Consider the following 22859-nt stretch of genomic DNA (forward strand, 5'->3'; position numbering starts at 1 on the left):
CGGCCCGCTCAAGGTCACCCGCTCCCGGGCGCCCCGCGACCTTTGCTCTACTCCCGAGCCCCGCCCCCTCGCCCCGCCCGCCCCGCCCCCGACTCCCGATTGGCCGCGCGGCCGCCAATGGGCGGCTTGGGAGGGCGAGTTCTCGTCCGCGGCCCGGATTTGGGGGCTCGCGCCGAGTCTCACGAGAGCTGGGGTCGCCCCGCGCGCCGGAGGGGCTGCGGGCTGCTGGGGCCGGAGCGGGCGGCGGAGCCGAGCGGACCGGGCCGGAGGCGGCGGCGGCGGCGGCGGCGGCCACGGCCATGTTCCGAGCGGCGGCGGCGGCGGCGGCGGCGGCTCCCGCGCGCCTGAGGGGAGCCACGGTGAGGGCGGCGGGGCCGGGCCGGGCCGGGGCCCGCGTGCCGGCAGCTTGGCCCGGGCCGCGGGGAGGGTCTCGGCGCACAGGCGGGCCCGGCTCGGACAGGGCGGGGCCCCGGGGCCGCTCCGGGAGGGGGCCCCCCGCCGGCCCCGGCCCCTCATGGGCGCGTTGGCGCCCTCCGTCCCCGGAGCGGCGGGGCGGGGGGTCGGGGGTCCCCCCTGGAGCCCAGGCCGGGCCGCCCGGGCCTCGCGGGCAGGGGCTGGCGTGGAAGCTGCGCCCCGGGCGCCGGGCCCGTGGCCGCCCCCCGGGCCGGGGCGTGCGTGGGCCAGGCCCTGCCGGTCTCGAGGCTGCGGACGCGCTGGTGCCGAGCCGTAGCTCCCGGGGTCGGCGCCCGTCCCTGCCCGCTGCCCCTTGCCCACCCCCGGCCGGAGGCATCCTCCCCCGGCCCCTGCCAGGCCCCGGCCCCGTCTGCCCGCGCCGCTTCCCGCGGGGCTCAGTGGCCCCCGTGGATTCACTGCCCTCCCCGTGCCTCTGCTGACCCCCAGTCGGCCTTGCAGACGCCCAGGCTGGAGACTGCTTTTTTTTTAAGGTTTTTGCGAGGCAGTGGGGTTAAGCGACTTGCCCAAGGCCACACAGCCAGGTCATTATGAAGTGTCTGAGGCCGGATTTGAACCCAGGTCCTCCTGACTCCAGGGCTGGTGCTCTGTCCACTGCACCACCTAGCCACCCCTAGACTGAAGACATCTTAAACTCAACGTGTCCAAGTTGAAATTCTTCATTTTTTCCCCCCTAAACCTATCTCACTTGGACACTTCAACCCTCTGACCTTCCATATTAACGCTGAAGGCACAACTCTCCGCCAGGCTCTCCTCTCTGTCTCTCCAGGCTGATGCAGCCAAGCTATTGCCAAAGCCTGCTGATTTCACCTTTGCAACATCTGAACACATTCCTTTCCCTCTGACACTGCCTTCACTCTTGGTACAGTCCCTCATCACCTCACACCAGGACTATTTGCAATAGCTGCTAGAGGTCCACCCTACTCAAGGGGGACATCACTCCAGTTCATCTTCCCATTCAGTCATTAAAGTAATTTTCCAACCATGGCACTCTCCTACTGAGTCAACTGCAGTGACTATCACTTCCAGGAGAAAATTCAAATGTCCTTTTGGGGATTCAGAGTCCTTCATCATTCCCTAGCCCCTTCCTGTCTTTCCAATCTTTTCATACCTTATTCTCCAATATTATGCTTCTAACTATACATTGGTCTCCTGGCACACTCCTCTCCTTCAACTACTGACCTCTCTGGCTTCAAATCTCAACTGAAACCCCCTTATTCTGATGTCCCTCTTTGAGAATTACTTTCCATTTATCCTGTGTTTTTAGTTTGCTTTCTGTGAATTTGTTTATTGTCTCCACTAAATTTTAAACTCCATGAAGTCAGGGACTGTTTTTTTTGCCTCTTTTTGTATTACCCCCCCCCCCCCCCATTGCTTCCTGTGGTGCCTGACACATGGTGTAGGTGATTAAAAAAATGTTTATTTCTTGAGCCTATGCAGAGAATTTGTGGTAAATCTGGGACTTGAACTAAGGTTCAAAATCCCTCCCATTCCTGATCTGGTGCTCTTTACATATTGTCTGAGTGAGTGTTGTAAGTAATGCTCATAAAGCCTGACTTTGTGACAAGTATCTAAAGATGGGAATTTCAAATGGGCTTTGGGAAGGTTCCAGAAGAATTTGCCCTTGATTTATTTTTAAATTTGGAAGTCACACAAGGAGAATCTGTACCCCTCTAGTCATCCAGGGCTTGTGCATGATAAAATACATTTGAATTACAAATGTATGAAGAAAGGAATAACTCTGCTAAAGTGGGAAAATAAAACAGATGAGAAGTCAGGACTTATACCCTGGAGGTTCCCCTCAATCCTGCACCTTATGGTTAAAAAAAAATCAAAATATTATCCTATCTCTAGCCCTGAGGACAATTGGAAAATATATGGTGGGTATGAGCAGGCTGAAGAATGTAAACAATGAGGAAGCCATGTAATTGTGTAAAAGACATGGGAAGAGAAGTGTCTTACTTAACAAAAGTTAGCTAACCCAAGTTGGACCTTGATATCCCCAAGTTACTAAAATCCTACCTGTGATTCTTTGGTGAAGGTTTTATGGGAAAACAGTGATAAGAACTAGGTAGAAGGTAGTGAGCAGTTACTCTTCTGTCATTTGAGAAACCTCTTTTTTTCAATAGTTTTAATCCATTATATCCTGAATGTAAACATGGGGAGTTTTAGATTAGTTTGTTTTCCAGAAAGATTATTAGAAAGTGGATTACAAAATTTATCTTTAAATATTCTGCTCTGGTCAAGGTGTCATATTTTTTTCTGAGTTACATTTTAGGTGGAGCATTGACAAGATAAGAGTGTCTCCCTGATAGTAGGGGAACTAGATGTGGCAATCATCTTAGGATCAGTTGAAGTAAATAGGGATATTTACTGCAGAAGAGAATCCTTGGAGTGACTTAATTACTGTCTTTAAATATTTGAAGAATGACTTGTGGAATCAGTCTCTGGCCTGTTCCCGGTCCAGTACTGTAGAACTAGGAGTAATCAGAGGAAGTTGCAGAAAAACCTTCCTTTTGTGAGAACCTCCTAAAGGAAAAGGCCTCTCTCTTTGTAGGTCTTATTGATAACTTGTTGGAGGTGTAGAAGGGATTCCATCTCAGTTATTGGCCGAACTGTGTGATCTTGAAGGTCTTTTTCCATCTAGAAAATCTGGGAAATGGGAGTAGTAAGTAAATGTATGGATTACTCAGAACATTACAAAAGCACATTCTTTGAGTTTTGGATTCCATCTGTTAATTAGCATAGACAATTATCTCTCCATTGAAAAGTCAGAGAACAAAACAGGAAAGAGACTGGGCTTGTGACTGTCTACTAATGCAACATCACCAAACCTGAATGTGAAATTTTTGGACCTGAAAGGAAGAAAGGTATATGTGGAGAGCATGAAGCATGCTTTCAAGGGCATCAGATTCTGCCACTAGGATAGAGGTTTACTCTGGAGAAAACTGAAGGTTGATCAGAGCCAACAGCTGGACTTTTAATGAATAGCATTGAACTCTGTAATCCCTAACTTTGGTTTTAATTTCTTTGGTAGGGAGAATTGGAGCTAATTAGGACGGGGGAGGTTTCCAGAAGTAAATTCATTGTATGAGGTACATTCGGGGAAAAATGATGCTGGCTGCCAAGGTGTCTATTTAGTAACTTCTTTTTTTTGAAATGAAGTACATAGAGAATGCTTTTAATGTTGGAATCAATGTCTTGCAGATGTTTCATCTGAATTTCTTGTCACAGTTAAAAGCTGCCATGTTTTATTACTAAAAATGTAAAAGATTAAGTTATTTAATTTAAATACAGTACAATGAATTATAGAACTTTAGAGACAGTTATTTCAACTCCTTTCATTTTATGGATGAGGTGTATAAGACCCAAAGACTTTTAGACTTCTTTGAGGTCACATTACTAGTTAATATTAGGCAGAACTTGGATTAGATTTTTGACTTTTCTAGTTCATCATGCTTCATTCAGCTGCATTTTAAAAAGAAATTATTTAGGGCAATGGGGTTAAGTGACTTGCCCAAGGTCACACAGCTAGGCAATTAAGTGTCTGAGGTCAAATTTGAACTCACGTTCTCCTGACTCCAGGGCAGGTACTCTATTCCCTGCACCATCTAGCTGTCCCCATTCAGCTGTATTTTTGTAATTAATATTTGTTAGGTTATTAAGTGAAAAAAAAGTGACTTGTAAAATCATTTTGAGTAGAATTTAAGAGGGGGAAAAGTGACTAGCATGCCTAAAGATTACTTTTTTCCCTGAGATAAAGGACCAGGACAAAGGAAATGTATTGCATTTCTATCTTTTCCTTTGTGTCTTTCTTCAGTCCTTTCATAGTTCCTTTAAAGAAGATAGAAATGCATCAGCTATTGTGCCTGATTCCCAAAGTATAGCTTCCAAAATTAGCTATTGTGGATGATGGGGGCTAGGATGTTTGAGTACAGATCAAAAGGAAAGTTAATGGCCAGTTACATGCACACTCAAAATTCCATTTATAGCTAAAAGTTTCTGGGTAGATTTTTTTGATCATTTCTGGAAATCTGAGAGAGAGAAAATATATAGTCATTTTTTTCTTTAAAATCGAGCATCTCCACATCATTTCCCATATGTAGAAATATTTGTTCCTTTGCTTTGCCTGCCTTTGCCATGTGGTTACTTCTGTGTATCTCTTCTTATTTCATAATGCTATGGAGTTGGAAGTGATCTTAGAAACTATTGAGCCCAATCTCCAATCCTTTGATTTCATAGAGAAGGAAACTAAGATTGAGTGACTGTGTGACTTGTCCAGAATTAAACAACTGGGGCAGAGCTGAGGACCTGATGATTTTAGAGGTCAGGACTTTTTCATCTTCATCATCCTTGTGTTATAACATTCTTATAGTGGGACCATGTTTTTATATTTTTATATTTTTGTGTGTGTGTGTGTGTGTGTGTGTGTGTGTGACTGAATAGTCTCCTTTGTAAATTCAGGAGTTGGACTAGGTGCTCTCTCTTAAGGGATTTGGTCAGATTTGACTGAAAGGAAAATCACTTTGCTGGCTACAGTTGAGGGGAGAGCCTTGAATCAGGAACTACTTCAGTCATCCAAGTGAGATGCAGTGAGGGTGTATACCAGACTGGTGACTGAGTAGCAAGAAAGGAATAGATACAGGAGATAGATAGTTTAGGTTTTTAGGGTCTCTTCTGTCTGAATGTTTTGTGATTCTAGCATGTTTCCCCAAGAAGAAACTGTCCTCAGTCATTTTTGTTAAATACTTAGATTATTGATGTGTTCCCCACAGCTCATGGAAACATTTATTTTACATAGCAAATTTTTTTTAAAAAAGATGTTTTTGTACATTCTTTCAGTCAATGGGCAATTAGTGAAAGGTACACGGTGTTAATAACTGACATTTACTTTGCAAAACATTTTACATGGTCTTTTTTTGATTCTTAGAACAAACATGTGAAAAGAAAGTGTCACAGATAAGCAACTGCATCTGATGAGTGACTTCCTTAGATCACAAAACTAATAAGTATCTTACGTAGAATTTGAACCCAGGTTTCTCATTGTTAAGTCTAATACTTTATTCACTATACCAAGTTGCCTCTCAAAAGTGATTGAGTTTGGTTTTTTTGCCTTCAGATAACTTAAAGTCCAGGAACGTTCCCTGATTTTTGTAAGTATATGCCACTAGTATGGAATTGGAAAAAATCAAACCAAACAACATAGCATAGTGTGGTACAAGAGCAATGGGTTAGGAAATCCTAGGTTCTAGTCACTGCTCTGCCATTTGCTGATGAGGAAATATTTTCATCTTAAAAGAATGATGTTGGAATTTTTTATCTCTGTAGCCCCTCATTCTATGATGCTAATAACATTTTAAAAACAATACCTTTTTAGGTAAAAAGTTTGATTATAAAACTTCATGCCCTTCAACAAATATAAACCTTCGAAGGCAAAAAAAAGGATGTAATAAAGTCATAAATTTCCATCATTTAAAGTTCAACAAAAATATATTATTTTTTTTTTAGGTTTTTTTATTTTTGTCAAGGCAAATGGGGTTAAGTGGCTTGCCCAAGGCCACACAGCTAGGTCATTAAGTGCCTGAGACCGGATTTGAACCCACGTACTCCTGACTCCAGGGCCGGTGCTCTATCCACTGCGCCGCCTAGCCGCCCCAACAAAAATATATTATTAAGAAAGTGATATCCAGTTATTCTCTTTAGGTTATTACTATTCATTTAATTAGTTTTGTGTTGACTGTGAGGCTGATTTTTTATGAGGGCCATGATGCAGGTAACTCATCAAGGAGGTTCCAAGCATTTGGACATCTGGAGAACTTTGCCATCAATGGATAGGGAATACCTGTGTTTTCCAAGGACTCTTTTGAGCATTTTAATAACTTTATGGTACCTGTCTTCTCTTTTGGATGAGATTCCTTAAGACCTTTCTTTGTCCTATCAAACTCAATGCTTTTTTTTTGATAATCACACACAAAAATCTTGAAATCTATATTTCTTAGCCAATTTTGTTATTATAAAGATGTACCTACTATAGAAATCATCCGCATATATTTCGGGTTTTGCAAAGCAATGGGAATGACTTGCCCTAGGTCACACAGGTGGTAAGCATTAAGTGTCTAAGGTCAAACTTGAATTCAGGTCTTCCTGACGCCAAGGCTCGTGTTCTAACCACTAGTTGTCCCATAGTAATAATTTTATGAGAGTTAATAACTATAGATGTCATTTGTTTTTTTTTTAATGTTTTCTGTGTGTTGGAAGGATACCTTTGTACTACTCTTTAAGTTATGGAGAAAATTGCTTTTAGTCATTTAAACTTTGGTTTTGCAAAAAAAATTGTGTATATACTCTGGATAATAAAGGTGTCAAAATATAGGTAACAATTTAAATGAATGAAAATTTTTAGGGGGTCTGTTTTTCTTGTTTATAAACATTCTTATTTAATATTAATACATTCTTATTGCAAACTCATCAGTTTGCTTTTTTTTAACAGAATAATTTTTTAAAAATTAGGGACTTGGGTGGCTAGGCGGCGCAGTGGATAGAGCACCGGCCCTGGAGTCAGGAGTACCTGAGTTCAAATGTGGCCTCAGACACTTAATAATGACCTAGCTGTGTGGCCTTGGGCAAGCCACTTAACCCCATTGTCTTGCAAAAACTAAAAAAAAAAATTAGGGACTTGAGCCAAGATGGTGGAATAATGCAAATATTTTTTTACTGAGTTCTCCCTCTAAATAACATTCAGGGCAGTCTGGGAATACAAAAACAGAGATCTGTGAACACTGGGGTTGGAGATGACTCAAAGCATGCTTAGCAGAAATTCCATCAGCTATGGGTCTTGGAGGTAGAAGCTGCAACAGTGGCAGTGACACCAAAAATGTTCATGGCACCAGGAGCACTCAATACTCTGTGATGGTAAGGGGTTTGAACAATTGGTCAGAATTACTGGGCATCCCTAGGATAGACTTAACTCCATTGCTCATTAACTGGTTCCTGATTGCAAACCAGTAAGACATTGACAAGATCTCTCCCCAGATCACATCTCCTTAAAATCCCCGAAAAATTATAACATCCCATCCCCTACTCGACTCTACACATGGCTAAAAAAGCAGTTGGATCTAAAAATAACCAGACCAGGCCAGGCATCTCTTCGACCCCCAGAAGTGAGGGGAAACAACTAACAAAGTTCAAAGTCAAGGTTTGAAAAATGAGCAAATGATAACAACAAAAAAGAAACTAACCATAAAAAGTTCTATGGTGGACTGGCTAGATGGCGCAGTGGTTAGAGCACCGGCCCTGGAGTCAGGAGTCCCTGAGTTCAAATCTGGCCTCAGACACTTAATAATTACCTAGCTGTGTGGCCTTGGGCAAGCCACTTAATCCCATTGCCTTGAAAAAACCTAAAAAAAAAAGTTCTGTGGTGACAGGTAAACTCAATTCACAAATTCAGAAGCAAGTACAAGTAAATTCTGAAAAGAAAAATACAGATTGGACCCAAGTTCCACAAAAATTCCTAGAAGAGTCCCACAAAAAAGAGCAAAAAAAAAAATTTTAAAAACCAGAGAAGAATATTAGAGGAAAAATAGGGAAAAGAAATGAGAGCAATGCTAGAAAATTATGAAAACAGCTTGGTTAAAAAAGACAGAAATTACTGATGAAAATAACTCCTTAAAAATCAGAATTAGAATGAGTGATAGAAAACTTCACCAAAACCAATAATTTCTTAAAGATCAGAATTGGTAGAAAGTAATGACTCCATGAGAAATCAAGATAAAATGAAACCAAGTCAAAAGACCAAAGCAGGAGGAGGAGGAGAAAGAAATATCTCAGGAAAAATAACTGACCTGGAAAATAGATCAAGAAGAGCTAATTCAAGAATTATCAGACTACCTGAAAACCATGATCAAAAAAGAAAAAAGAATTTAGACAACCTATTTCAAGAAATTGTTGATTAAAAACTACCCAGATATCATTGAATAAGAGGACAAAGTAGAAATTGAATTAATCTACCTACCATCTAAAAGAAATGCCAAAATGAAAACTCCCAGGGATATTTTAGCCAAATTCCATAACTTCTTTTCAGAGAGAAAATATTGCAGATGGTCAGAAAGACATAATTTAAATCCTATGGAATAAGATTTAGCAGCTATCATGATAAAGGAATGGAGGGCATGGAATAAGATTCTGGAAAATAAGGGATGTCAACCAATGATCCAACAAAGGAAAAATTGATATTTAATGGAAACGATTTTCAAGCATTCCTGATGAAAAATATCAGAGCTGAATAGAAAATGTGACATTCAAACACAAGATTCAAGAAAAATATGAAAAGTAAATATGGAAGAAAAATTGTAAGGGACTTTCTAATAAGGCCATACTGTTTACATTTTCATATGGGAAGATTATACATGTAACCCTTAAGAATTTTATCATTAGGGCAGATAGGAGTCTACTCAAAGAATATGAATTCGAGTCCATGTTAGAATGATCTCAAAATAAATAATGGAAGAGTGAAAAAAGAGGGATTTGCCAGGAGAACAGAGAAGAGGGGGAAAATGGAGAAAATCATCTCACATAAAAGACATGAGTTTTTACAATGGAGGAGCAAATGGCAGGGAAAATGAGCAATGCTTGAACTTCACATCAGAATTGATTCTAAGGGGGAAAAATACATGCATACACATTGAAATTCATCTTAGACAACAGGGAAGTAGGAGGGGAAGATGGTTAGAGAGGGATAAATTAAATTTTTAAGGGACAGGGTAAAAAGATAAATAGAAAAGAATAGGTTGAAGGGTAATACATATTTAACCATCTTAACTAAATGTAATTGGAAGTAGATAGTAGAATGATTTAGAAACTACAATTCAATAATCTGTTTACAAGGGATCACTTGAAAGACAGTTAAAGTAGGGAACTAAAGTAAAATCTATTATGCTTCAGCTGAAGTAAAAAAGACAGGAGTGACAATCATGATCTCAGATAAAACAAAAGCAAAATTATGAGATTATCTGAGAAACTACATTTTATTAAAAGGTACCACAGAAAGTCAAGTAATATCAGTACCGAACATATATGTGTCAAACAGAAGAGCATCCAAAATCTTGAAAGAAAAATTAATTGAATCATAGGAGGAAATAGGATAATAGTGGGGGGGCCTTTCAGAGCTAGGTAAATCTAGGCATACAATAAGAAAGTTGTTGGGGTGAATAAGATGTTAGAAAAGTTGGATATAATAGGCCTCTGGAGATTATTGAATGGGAATAGTAAAGAATACCTTTTTTCTCAACTCTACATAGTAACTTCATAAAAACTGACCATGTATTTGAGCATAAAAACCTCACAAACAAATGCAGAAAAGCAGAAGTATTAAATGCATCCTTTTGGAAGTAATGCCATAAAAATTACATCACTAAATGTCCTTGGAAGCATTGCTTAAAAATTAATTGGAAACTAAATAATTTAATGCTAAAGAATGAGAGGGTTACTGCATACTTCTGCTTTATATGTTTCAGTTAGTGAGAAATGACTTAGTCAAGAAACAAGCCTTCCCCAGTGGCAAATTCTAGTGAACATATTCACTGGATGAATGGGTTTGCCATGGTGGTTGCAAGATCAAATCCATGAAAATCTTGATTGTATTGCTATGTCTCTATATAATTTAAACAATTTAATAAGAAACAAGAAAGAAAGCAGAAATTTCCAGGATTGAATAGAAGACTTGAATGTACTGATGCCTACAATTCAGGATGAGAGAAACCAGAGGGGGCCTAAAAGCAGATTGGTTTTGGTTTAGGGGGAAAAAATTGTTTGAGTCAAAGAGGAAGAATGGGTCCTGGAAAAAAGATGTTCTTATGCAATTTTCACTGACCTCAGTTCAGGAAGCAAATGGTTGACCACCTCTTAATGTGAAGAATTTACAGTGATATTATCTAATGTCAAAAGGAAGCCAAGTCTTCAGGGGCAAAATGAAATGCCTAGGAAACAAATCCCAGTTCTCAGGAGGCCTAACCAGTTAAAGAGAAGGAATAATATTCCACTCAATTTCACAAGAAGTGGGATTAAATTGAATGGCTTTTCCTTCTGGAAGAGGCTCAAAGGTTCAGGCCCAGGTGTACCTAGGACATCTCCTGGATAAGTCAAAGGGCAGAGAGAACTCAGTAATGATGAATTTCTTCCACAAATGGGGGAATATTGACTGTATCCATCATTAATCCTGTTAATTCATACTCCTATAAACTCTGAAGAGAAAAAAGATTCCTAAAGGAGTTTCCTTACAATTTGACATAAACAATATTGGAAAACACAACTGAGTTGTCTTTTGAATTAGATTTTTGGAATCCTGAAGGAACAAAAAATTGCTCTCACTCAAAAATAAAGGAAGCCTCTTTTTGACTGTGGGATAGATCTCTGTTAAAAGGACATTTGAGGGGCGGCTAGGTGGTGCAGTGGATAAAGCACTGGCCCTGGAGTCAGGAGTACCTGGGTTCAAATTCGGTCTCAGACACTTAATAATTGCCTAGCTGTGTGGCCTTGGGTAAGCTACTTAACCCCATTTGCCTTGCAAAATCCTTAAAAAGAAAGACATTTGATTGACAATTACTTGTTTGAAAAGTTGAGATGACAGAAGAAAATGTGTCCTAGAAATTTAATGGAATTTTATTTTGATCCTCACAAAACTAAATATCTCTTACTGCCTTACTTAGGAATAGTAGTTTTAAGAGAAAATAATGTATGAAGTAATCCCTTGAGAATAGCTCTAGGGAAATCGATCTATTCTTAAAAGAATGCTTTTTGATCTGACAGAAGATTTCACATGGACTTGATTGGATGATAAAGGAATAGCATTCTTTGGTTCCTTATGTTGTGTATGTATAACAGAGCTGTAGATAGATGTTAATTGGTTTTCTGATAGTGATATTTGATATCTTTTATTTCCTCTACTTATTCAAATTGTTTTAAGCATGTCCCTTATAAATCTCTTTTTAAAGAGATATGAGTCTATAGATCAGTGTGTTTTTGATTGGCACTTGACATGGAATGAATTTCATTAGCAGGAGTACAAAAAAATTCATCAAGAAATTCAGAATTTCAGTGTTTGCATGTGTGTGTGTACTTGAAACATTATTTTTCCTCTCAGTAGAGATTTTTTTTAGTCAGTGGGTTTATTTTTTTTAATATTTGAACAATAAAGATTTTAATAGACAATGGGTTTATAAACAGAAGAAAAAGTTCCCAAAGTTCCTTAACTTTTTTAGAATAAAAAGATTAGTGCTTTTTTTAGCAAAAGATTTGGTTCTAGACATTAATCTCAGTGTGTTTAAAGGTTGCAAAATTTAATATAATTACCTTTAATGTTTGCATAATTTCCTTTAATGACCTTGGAGGAGAATAAAATTGACTTTTAAAGATCTTGTCAAAAGAAAGAAATGAAAAGGGAATTACTTGGATGAGTGGCTACTCAAAGAGATAAATGATAGGACTTGGAAGCTTCACATCTTCAAGTCTAACTAAGAGTCATAGGTCTAAAATCACAATAGGCCAGAGACCATGATCTAGTTTTCAGATCATATATTAAAACAGTTGGCATAAATTGAATCTACTTTGTTAGAAATGTCAGAAGTTAAATTAACGTTTTTAACATGTTGGGCTCCCTATCTGGGATGTTAAATTTTGCATCGTTAAACACACTGAAAAAAAATTGAAGTGATCCTTTAAAAGAACAGCTTTTTTACTTGAGCTTGTCAAATAGGAAAAAGAAGATACTAAATAGGGGGTGAGCTCTAAATGCATTTTATACTTAGGCCCAACTTCATGTTAATATTGACATGTACAGACACAGAGAGAAATGATAATTTTGAGTTTTTTGATGATCTGTTTTTCCAAGAATTTGCTTATGGGATCCTTAGATAGTTGTGTGCTATGACTGATATAATGCCAAAAGGCAGAGGAACATTTTATCTACAGGTCTTATCATGTTATTTTTTTTTGAAGTGCCACATCATTAAAAAAAATAATGAAGAGGGATTTTAGATCACAATAGGAGGGTTGACTTTATTTTCCTATGTAAAGAAAAATTTTCTCCCTTCCCATCTCACTTTATTCTCCCCCCACCCCATATGCTCCATATGGAATTTTTTTTTTGACCTCTTAAGAAGCTAGTGATAGAAAACCATTCATGCCATTTGTGTGTGTGTGTGTGTGTGTGTGTGTGTGTGTGTGTGTGTGTGTATATATATATATGTCAAAGAAATTAGTCTGAATGAACATAGCTACCTGGTTTATAGTGATGAAGATTTACAAAAAGGTCACGAACTGAATCCAAAAGTCAATTAAAATTGCTCTTAGGGCTTTTATGCTTCTAATAGAGACCAGGGACTTATTTCAAATCATTTTCATAGATACAACTCTTAAAATCAATTCAAGAATGATGAATTTCAAACTGAGGGTGGTTCAGGTTGAGGTGATTTTTAAAAAAGAAATAACAATAACCTGAGTACAAGTTCGCTGTCATAATCTTTTATGCAAAAGTCTGAACAAAAGTAAAAAATATTTTTATATTCCTATTGCATTAGTCTTGGAAAGGCTTCTACAAAAGTAATAGTAATATGAGTGATGATTTTATTTTAAAGTTCCTTATTAGATGTTGACATTAAGTACATCAAGCCACAGGACTGGTTTTGGTTTACTAAGTTTTTTGACTTAATGCTTTCATAACAACCTAGGGTTTTCTTTTTAAAAATAGAAATTTGCATTTACTACAACTTGCTACATTGAATACTAACTTTTAACAAACAGAAAATGGTCAGTTTGTTAAGGGGGAAAAAATCCCTCTGTTAGAGTTTAACTAATTGGTATTAGTCATCCTGTTTATTGCAGCATAAAATTCTTTGTGCATCAAGAGTAATGTAAAACATTAATGCAGTGCATCATGAAAAGAAAGTTTGTTTTTAATAATATGCTTTATACTGTACATTTTGGTATTTTGGGGAAAAGTTATATTTGGTGCTATTCTGAAGCTGTTGCAGGTTTAACAAAAAATAGAATGCCTAGGTAAAAGAACAAATTATAGTAACAATTTCATTAAAAATAATGATAACAATGAGGGAAAATACCAAATTTTGTGGGATGCAGCTAAAATACTTATATCAGTAAAAGAGAACAGATCAAAACTCCAATTAAAAATCAAAATCAAAATAATGAAAATCAAAGCAGAGATATCATAAAACAAAGCAAAAAACTAAACTAAACTAAACCTGTTGAACTAATAAATAAAACTAAGCTATTTTGGGGGGGGGAATAAAAAAGATAAATCATTAATTAACTCAATTTTTGCAAAAAAGAAAGAAAACCCAATTACTAGTATGAGACATGAAATAGGTGAATACACCATCAATGAAGATGAAATTAGAGCAATTATTGGGAGATATTTTGCTTAATAGTGTGCTTGTAAAACAGACAGTTTAAATGAAATGGATATTTACAAAAATATCAGTTGTCCAGATTATCAGAAGAGGTAATAGAATACTTAAATAACCTATCTTAGAAAAAAAGAAATCAAACCTTAAATTAGTTCCCTAAGAAAAATTCTCTAGAACCAGAGTATTTACAATCAGCTTGTGCAAAACTTTTATAGAATAATTTTATTACTCCATAAATGATTTGAAAAAATAGGTAAAGAAGGAGCCCTACCAAATTCTTTCTATGATACAAATATGATTTTTATAACAAAATCAGGGAGAGGGCAAAAATAAACCAATTTCCCTAATAAAAATGGTGCAAAAATTTAAAATACCAGAAAGAAAATTCAAATATTACACAAAAATTATGTACTGACTAGGTTAGATTTATACTTGGAATACAAGACTGATACAGTATTAGGAAAACTATCAGAATAATTGATCATAATAAAAATCCATCGAAAATCATGATTGTTATATCAGTAGATGCAGAAAGAGCTTTTGACAAAATACAGTACTCATTCATATGAAAAATTAGAAAACAGGAATAAATAGAACTTTCTTAAACTAAGTATTATTTTTAAGAGCAAGCATTATCTTTTTTTTTTTTTTTGCAAGGCAATGGGGTTAAGTGGTTTGCCCAAGGCCACACAGGTAGGCAATTATTAAGTGTCTGAGGCCGGATTTGAACCCAGGGATTCCTGACTCCAGGGCCAGTGCTCTATTATTATCTTTAATGGAGAGCAACTAGAAGACTGTTAAATAAGATTAGGGATGAAAGGATGCCTCTCATCATCATTCAGTATTCTACTACAAATGCTAACTGTAGTGAAAGAAAAATTGAAGGAATAAAAAAGGTGAGCAAACAACATTTTTTACAGATGGTGTGTGTGTGTGTGTGTGTGTACGTGCGTATGGTCTACATTAGATAGAGTGCTGACCCCTGAGTGAGGAGGCTCTGATCTCAGACACTTTAGCTGTATGATCCTAGGTTAGTCACTTAATCCTGTTAGTCTCAGTTTCCTCAACTATAAATGAGTTGGAAAAGGAAATGGCAAGTCATTTTAATATCTTGCCAAGAAAATCCCAAACAGCGGCGGCTAGGTGGCATAGTGGATAAAGCACCGGCCTTGGAGTCAGGAGTACCTGGGTTCAAATTTGGTCTCAGACACTTAATAATTACCTAGCTGTGTGGCCTTGGGCAAGCCACTTAACCCCATTTGCCTTGCAAAACACCTAAAAAACAAAAAACAAACAAACAAACAAAAAGAAAATCCCTAATAGATTTCCAAAGAATCATATATAACTAATCAAACAACAAGAAATCTATGATGGTATTCTTAGAGAACCCTAGAGAATGAAATGAAAATAGAAACAATCAACTTTACCAATGTTGCACATAATTCATCAGCATTTTCATATACTACCAACAAAACCTAGCAGAGATAGAAGTTCCATTTGAAATAACTGAAGATAAAAAGTATAAATATTTGGGAGTCTATCTTCCAAGACATACATGAATATATTTTTAACATAAAAATGGATCTAAGCAATTGGATAAATATTAATTGCTCATGGGTAGACCAAGTGGCACTGAGTAAGTATTAATACTGAAAGAATTATGTTATAGAGTTGGGAAAAATAATTCATCTAGAAGAAGGGATCACAAATATTAAGGAAATCAATAAAAAAAATCAATAAAAGGCAGCTTAGCAAGTACCTGATTTCAAAGAGGTAGGCATCAAAAAGAAATGGAGTCAATGGAATAGATTAGATACATAATGTACGGAGTAAATGACAATAGCAATCTAGTGTTTGCTTTATCCAAAGATCCTTTCTATTGGGGCAGGAATGCACTATTTGGCAAAAAACTGCTGGGAAAATTAAAAGGCAATTTATTAGAAACTAGGCAAAGGGGGTGGCTAGGTGACACAGTGGATAGAGCATGGGCCCTGGAGTCAGGAGTATCTGAGTTCAAATCCGACCTCAGACATTTAATAATTACCTAGCTGTGTGGCCTTGGGTAAGCCTCTTAACCCCATTGTCTTGCAAAAAAAAAAAACCAAACCCTTAAAAAAAAAAAGAAACTAGGCATAGATCAATACCCACATATGACAAGATTAAAATAGGTACATAAAGGGTGATATAAACAGGTTGGAGAATATGGAAAAATGTATGTCAGATCTATTTATAGGAAAGAATTCATGTCTAAACAAGATAGTGGATCATGGGAAATAAAATGGATAATTTTAACTATAAAATTTAAGAGCTTTTGCATAAAAACAAAGGGAGTCAAAATTTAGAGGGAAATTAGAAGGAAAATTTCAATGCCAAGTTTCTCTATTAAAGGACTTATTTTCTTAAATGAGTAGGGAACTGAGCCAAATATATAAAAATGAATTATTCCCTAATTGATAAAGGTCCAAAGATAAAAAAAGGCAGTTTTCAGAAGATATCAAAACTATTAGTAGTCATGGAAAAATGCTCTAAGTAACTAATAATTAGAGAAATCCAAATTAAAGCAATTCTGAGGTACTACTTTTTACTCATCAGATTGTCTAACGTGACAGAAAAGGAAAATGATAAATGCTTGGGAGGTGGAAAAAATAAGGATACTAATAGCACTGATAGAGTAGTGAACTGATCTGGCTATTCTGGAGAACAATTTGGAACTCTGCCCAAAGGGCTGTAAAATTGCATACCCTTTGATCCAGGAATACCATTGCTAGGTCTGTATTCCAAAGAGTTCAAGGGAGAAGGACTCAAATTTTCAAAAAATGTTTTTGGCATCTCTTTTCATAGTGGCAAAGAACTGGAAACATAGGGCATGCCCATCATTTGGGGAATGGCTGACGTTGAGGTTGGTGTATGATTGTGGTGGAATGCTATTGTGCTTTAAGAAAGAATGAAGAAGATGGTTTCAGAAAAATCTGGGAAGACTTAAATGAACTGATGCAAACTGAAATGAACAGGAGAATGTTATACAGAGTAAAAACAGTGTTATAATAGTGATCAGCTGTGAAAGGCTTAGCTATTCTGAGCAGTACAATAATCCAAGACAATTTCAAAGAACTAATGAAAAATACTGGCTTTCTCTAGAGAGAGAACTGCGGGCAGATTGAAGTTTATTTATTATTGCTTCCTCCACCCCTATATTTTGCATAACTTTCATGTGTATAATGGGTATAGTATTTCTTGCCTACTCAGTGGGTGGAGGAGGGACTGACAGCAGGGAGAGAATTTGGAACTGAAAATTAAAAAAAATGAAAGTTCCAGTTCTAACTTTTTAAAAATAATAAATTTAACATGATTTATTATTAACTTAACATATTCATAGTGGTTAAAGAGTCAATTTTGAAGTCAGAAAGACCATTTAGTTCCCTGCTTTGACACAGATTGACTGGATGATCTTTGGTAAGGTATTTAATTGCTTTTTGACTGTAAGTGACAGAGCAGTTGCCAGTCTGCTTTGATAGAGGGAGTTTCTTTATTGAATATCCTTTGACTAATAAAGTGACAGCCTGGATCACAAAACAAAGATTATAGATTTTCATAGGGCTTGAAGGGATGTTTGGGACCTCTGAGGCAGCACCTTCAATGCACAGATGGAAGCTGGGGCACAATGGGTAGAAACAGGTGGGAAGATCCAAGTTCAGATTGGATTTAAGACACCTCTACCTGTGGGATCCTGAGAAGTCACCAGCTGCCTCAGATTCCTCAACTATAAAATGCTGATAATCACTACCTATTGATCCCAGGAAGGATCAAATGAAATCGTAATTGAAACAGTCTTCACACAGTTCCTGGCACAGGATAAGGTAAACTGTGCAAAAGCTAGCTATTCCCATTAAGAGAGGTTCAATTGATTTGCTCAGAGTCTCATAGCTAATAAGTGTCAGAGGTGACATTTGAATCTAGGTCCTTCTGACTCTCAGGTCCACTGATCTGTCTGTTATACCATACTGCCTCTCAAATTAATCATCAACTAAATACATCATAATAGCTAACATAATGAGTTAAATGTTTACCAGGTACCTTGCATCATACTTAATCCGTGCAATAACCTTGGAAGCTAGTACAATGCCCATTTTTACAGATGACTAAATTGACTGAGCAGAGTTAAATGGCTGTGTACTAATAAATATCTGAACCAATCTTTCTGAGGTCTTGTTTCCCTATTTATTGGAATTTTGCACTTAGAAATGCTAGTTCTTATTTAGCCTTGGAAACTGGAAACTGTCCTAGAATAATTTGAAAATATTTATGAAGCACCTAATAAATACAAGGCATTTTGCTACATGTTGGAAATGATATGATGAGAGCAGACCTTTATCATTTGGAGGACTTGAGGAAGAAAAGCCTCCAAACCAGTCCTTTTAAAGAAGCAATGCAACAAGCTGGAAAAGGGCACATTTGGAAATAAAGATTTTTCCAATTTGAGTTTTTCTGGAAGGCACTGATTTTCAATTTGATAAAAAAAAAATCCCCAGATGGCTGACATCAGCTTACAATCAAACTGGTCAGTGAAGTAGACCTTATCTCATATACTGTGGGTCCTTTGATTAGATTTGGTTTCTTTGTTTTATACTATTTTTCGTTATATAAATTTACAAGAAAAATTTAAAGCATGGGAATGTATTTTGCTTGCCTGTATTTTTAAGCTGAGGATAAATGTTCAATTACAAATGTTCTTTTTGTAAAGATGGTTGGAATATCAAAAGGCAGCTCTCATCTGTTGCCCTCCTCATACTGGTTTTCTTGGCAGAGGAGGGATGGATACATGCTTTTATTGATTTTTTGGTTTTATTATTTTGTAGTTTGACTGAAACTGATTCCTGAGCCTTGGGGGAAAAAAATTGGAAACTATCTCTTGGCAAGTAATATGATGAGAGAGTTATTTAGCACTTGATAGTGGACAATGTGCTTCTCTTGCAATAATCTGAGGGGGATAGTGGGTGTATTATCCTCCCCATTTTATAGGAGAGAAATATTGATGGTTTAGAGTTTAATTGACTTCAGGTGGTAAGACTCCAAGGTGGGATTCCATCTAGGAATTCAGGTTTTCAATTCCACCCTTTTTATAATGCTACATGAATTATGTTTGGCTGTTGATGCGATCTCAATGTGCATTTAGAATTTTTCTTGAAAGATCACAATCCTGACTCCACTTAGTTCTTGAAGAATGGGCTCAAGGTGTGGGGAAACTACACCCTCCTAGGACTTGTCTCTGGTACCATTTTAGCAATTTGATGGCTCTTTGAAAGGGAAAGGCTTTCCTAGGTCAGTAGAACAATAACACATAGTTATATAGGAAGAAAAGTGACAGAATTTCCTAAGCAATTTAAATAATGAGAAAGGAAGATGAGACTAGGTGGTTGGGAACCTGGAATCTGAATTTGTCTTAATACACTTTTTGTGTATTCTATTGACCCATTAATATCTTATCTCTCTAGACTCCATTCTTTGGGGTGGGGCAAGGAATAGCTTTGCCCAGGGGCTGTCCAATGATCAGATGCCAGATGGTGCTTAGTGAGTGTTTCATGAATGAAAGGAGTTTTACAGAGTTTTGATCTAAAATGAGATTTTAATTGCAGTGATAATAATTCCCTGACTGGTAGGCAATTTTTAGATTCTGGTTTTCCGATATTTTCTACCTTAGAAAATGTGAAAAATTAAACGGCTTTTGCTTTTTCCATTCTTGGGCCTTCCCTATTTAATTTGAATTATACTCCTTAGTTCTTAAAATTTTTAGATCATTGACTCAGGATTCACAGTTAGAAGGGAACCTTAAAAACTGATATATTGGGAGCAGCTAGGTAGCAAGTGGATAGCACACTGGCTCTGGAATTAGGAGCACTTAAGTTTAAATCCAACCTCAGACACTTAATACTTAGCTATGTGACTTTGGGCAAGTCATTTAACCCCATTACCTGGAAAACATTTTTTTAAAAAAAGAAAATATATTCTCTTCATTTTATAGATGAGGAAACTCAAGCCTAGGGAGGAAAAGTTATTTGCCCAAGATACTGCTAATATTTAGTTATGATTGGGAATTGACTTTTGGAATAGGTTAGTTTTACATTTCCTGATTTTCTTTGGGTGTTTCCTGAGTGTTTTGATGATAATACTTTGGTACTTTATCAGTTGTTTCCACTCATTTTGATTCAGTTAAAAGATTTTTAGTGCTTCCCTCTGGAAATAATTTATTTTGCATATCTTGTGTTATATTTTTAATTATTTATCTTTGTAGATGGTCCTTACTATCCCCATCCCCACCTTATAAGCTCCTTGAAGTCAAGAACAAGAGTCTTTTTTCTTTGTATCTTTGCCATCTAGTGTAATAATGCCTGGTACATGTCAAGCACTTGATTAGAGAATCCCATATTTTTGCTAGAAGATAAGTCTCCATTGTTTCTCAGCTATATGCATTTTTGATAATATCTTTGAAGTAGAGCCTAGATGTAAAGCTGAAATAGGCCCTAGATCATCTGAAGCAGTGCTTTAATTTTATAGAAGAGGAAACCAAGTCTCAGAAAGTTGAAATGACCTGTCCATTGTCCCTAGTAGTAAGAGGCAGAGCTGGGACTTGTACCTAAGGTGACAGCCTCCAAATTCAGCACTCCTTCCCCCTGGACCTTGAGCTATCTTTCTGGCATGGACGTGACCATTGGTAGCATGATGCAGCTCAATTTCTCTCGTCAAAGAGAAAGGATTCAAAATTGTTCGTTATTTTAATTCTTATGATCCCCTTTGTTTCATGATTTCAAGTCACATAGCATCACTGGCAAAATATTTTTTTACAAGAGATGATCTTTTGTGGTAGCAAGCAGTTTGGAATTATTGTGAGCATGGCACAGTTTTTGAGCCTTACTTTCTGCTACTTAACTCTGATCCCAAGCCATTGTCCACCTGCAGTTTAAACATGGTGGTGGTATGTCATCTTGACTATATTTGGGCATTATGCACTGTTTAAAAATCTACTTTGTGTTTCCAATATGGTTGGCGAGGCCAGGTTTTCCCTGGGGAACTTTGTTAAGTTCTTTGACTTAATACTCTAGTTTCATTGTTCTCCATAAATAGCATCATTTGGATAGTGTTGCTGTCAATATAAAATCATTTGGTTAGACTTCATGTGAAACTTCTTCTGTAGTACTATTAAATCTCTTAGGGGAATCTTTTCCTCCTGGTTTTATACTTTGCTTAATAACTGTAATGCAGCGGATCTTTGGGGAGTTCTCTTCAGTGTTTCATTGACTACAAAGGGGAGAAGGGTCTTAACATGATGTTAATGTTTAAGGAGAGACACCAACAAGGAATAGTTGGGAAATCAATATGTAGTCAGACTTAGAGTGATTGAAATATACCCCTTTTTAGAATGATGTTAATTTGTTGTATTGAATAATCCCTTAAAGAGTATTCAAGTTTCTAAAAAATTCTAAAACTTGCAAATTCTTCAGGAGTAAGACCTAATTTATCCAGTGACAAGATAATAAATCATGGCCAAAATGGGCCTTTTGCCACCAAATCATAGATTTATCCTTCACATGGCGACTAAAATCTCATAACTTTTATGGCAAATTATATATGAAATAATCAAAAGTATAGTGTCTGATCTATCAGTGATAAATAGTTTGTTACTGACTTTCAGATGAATGGATCTTTAAATCATAACTCATATTTTGGGGACTTAAATAGATAAATTGAATCCCATGTGCTTTACAAGATTCCATGCTGTTCTGATGAAGATCAATAATCCCATGTATTGTATTCATGATCCTAGTACAATGTCTTACTCAAATCTTTAAAATGGTAGATTGGGATTTGTGATGCCCTTTCCTTTGTATTGTATCAAACTTCTTAAATCTTGGCAAATGTATTCCTTGCTCCCACTCAAACTTGAAGCTTCATAGGGCCATTCAGTTATACCATTTCAGTCACTGTTTAATAATGTTTGTTCTTCATTCTCAAAAAAAGAACATCAGGGAGGTGATGCTATGACAAGCACATGAATTGGATGTAAGTGAAGGGGTGCTGTGTAAGTCACCACCCTCACTTTCTCCTCTGGAACCTTCTGGGTCCAGTGGTCAGAGATATGAATCAGGATGACTGGTGATGCAGGGCAATCAAGGTTAAGTGATTTGCCCAGGGTCACATGGCTAGAATCAAGTATTTAGGGTCAGATCCGAACTCCTGTCCTCCTGATTCCAAGGTTAGTGCTCTATCCACTGCATCAACCACATGTGATCATTATGGCCACTTGAGCAGAGGATAATACACTTCAAGGTGCAGGAACATCTCTCTTACCCAGGGCTTTACTTGAAATCTGTACTAGCCTTTTTCCAGACTATGTTTCCTGACAAGAACTACCTTGACACAAATAAACATCCAAAAAGATAGTTGGAGAATGAATTTTAAAAAATGTTTTAGCAGTTCCTGGAAGTTTGCTATTTTAGTAAGGACTTCTTCAGTGAGTGTACATCACAAACCCTATATGTAAGAGATAGTTCATAAATGTTTATTTAACTGGACTGGCTTAAAGGTAACTTATATAACTTTACTGTTTAAAAACTGCGGTGTACAAATGCAGACATGCAATTTGTATACTCTACACACATGCATATTAACATACTCTACAACTCCTTACATTTATGAACACACTACACATGCATGCACACACTCTAACATATATTACACAGAAGCCCCACATGCACACATATGATAGACATGTATGTACCCCACATACAAACCATACATGCACACATACACAGAGACTACATATATACTTACCATCTTAACACACACCTTCCCATAAATGCATATTCAGAATGTTTGTATTTTGCAGATTGGGAAATGTTTCCTTCAGGGCATGGTCTTTAATGGGGGGTTCATTAAGGATTTCTAACCTTGTTTTTCCTTTTTTTTTTCTCATTT

At 37.4% G+C, this 22859-nt stretch overlaps 1 protein-coding gene and 1 pseudogene across 1 annotated transcript in view; both read left to right on the forward strand.

Moving 5' to 3' along the window:
* Positions 1 to 206: 206 nt before the first annotated feature.
* ETFA (electron transfer flavoprotein subunit alpha) overlaps positions 207 to 22859 on the forward strand; it is a 67323-nt gene continuing 44670 nt past the window's right edge. Inside the window, exon 1 of the mRNA XM_074232485.1 lies at positions 207 to 359. Within this exon, the coding sequence (XP_074088586.1) occupies positions 300 to 359 (60 nt within the window). The 5' untranslated portion in view covers positions 207 to 299. The remainder of the gene's footprint in view (positions 360 to 22859) is intronic.
* On the forward strand, positions 798 to 22850 carry LOC141520716 (UAP56-interacting factor pseudogene; annotated as a pseudogene).

This window comes from Macrotis lagotis, chromosome 4 (assembly GCF_037893015.1).
Source record: "Macrotis lagotis isolate mMagLag1 chromosome 4, bilby.v1.9.chrom.fasta, whole genome shotgun sequence".
Taxonomy (NCBI): domain Eukaryota; kingdom Metazoa; phylum Chordata; class Mammalia; order Peramelemorphia; family Peramelidae; genus Macrotis; species Macrotis lagotis.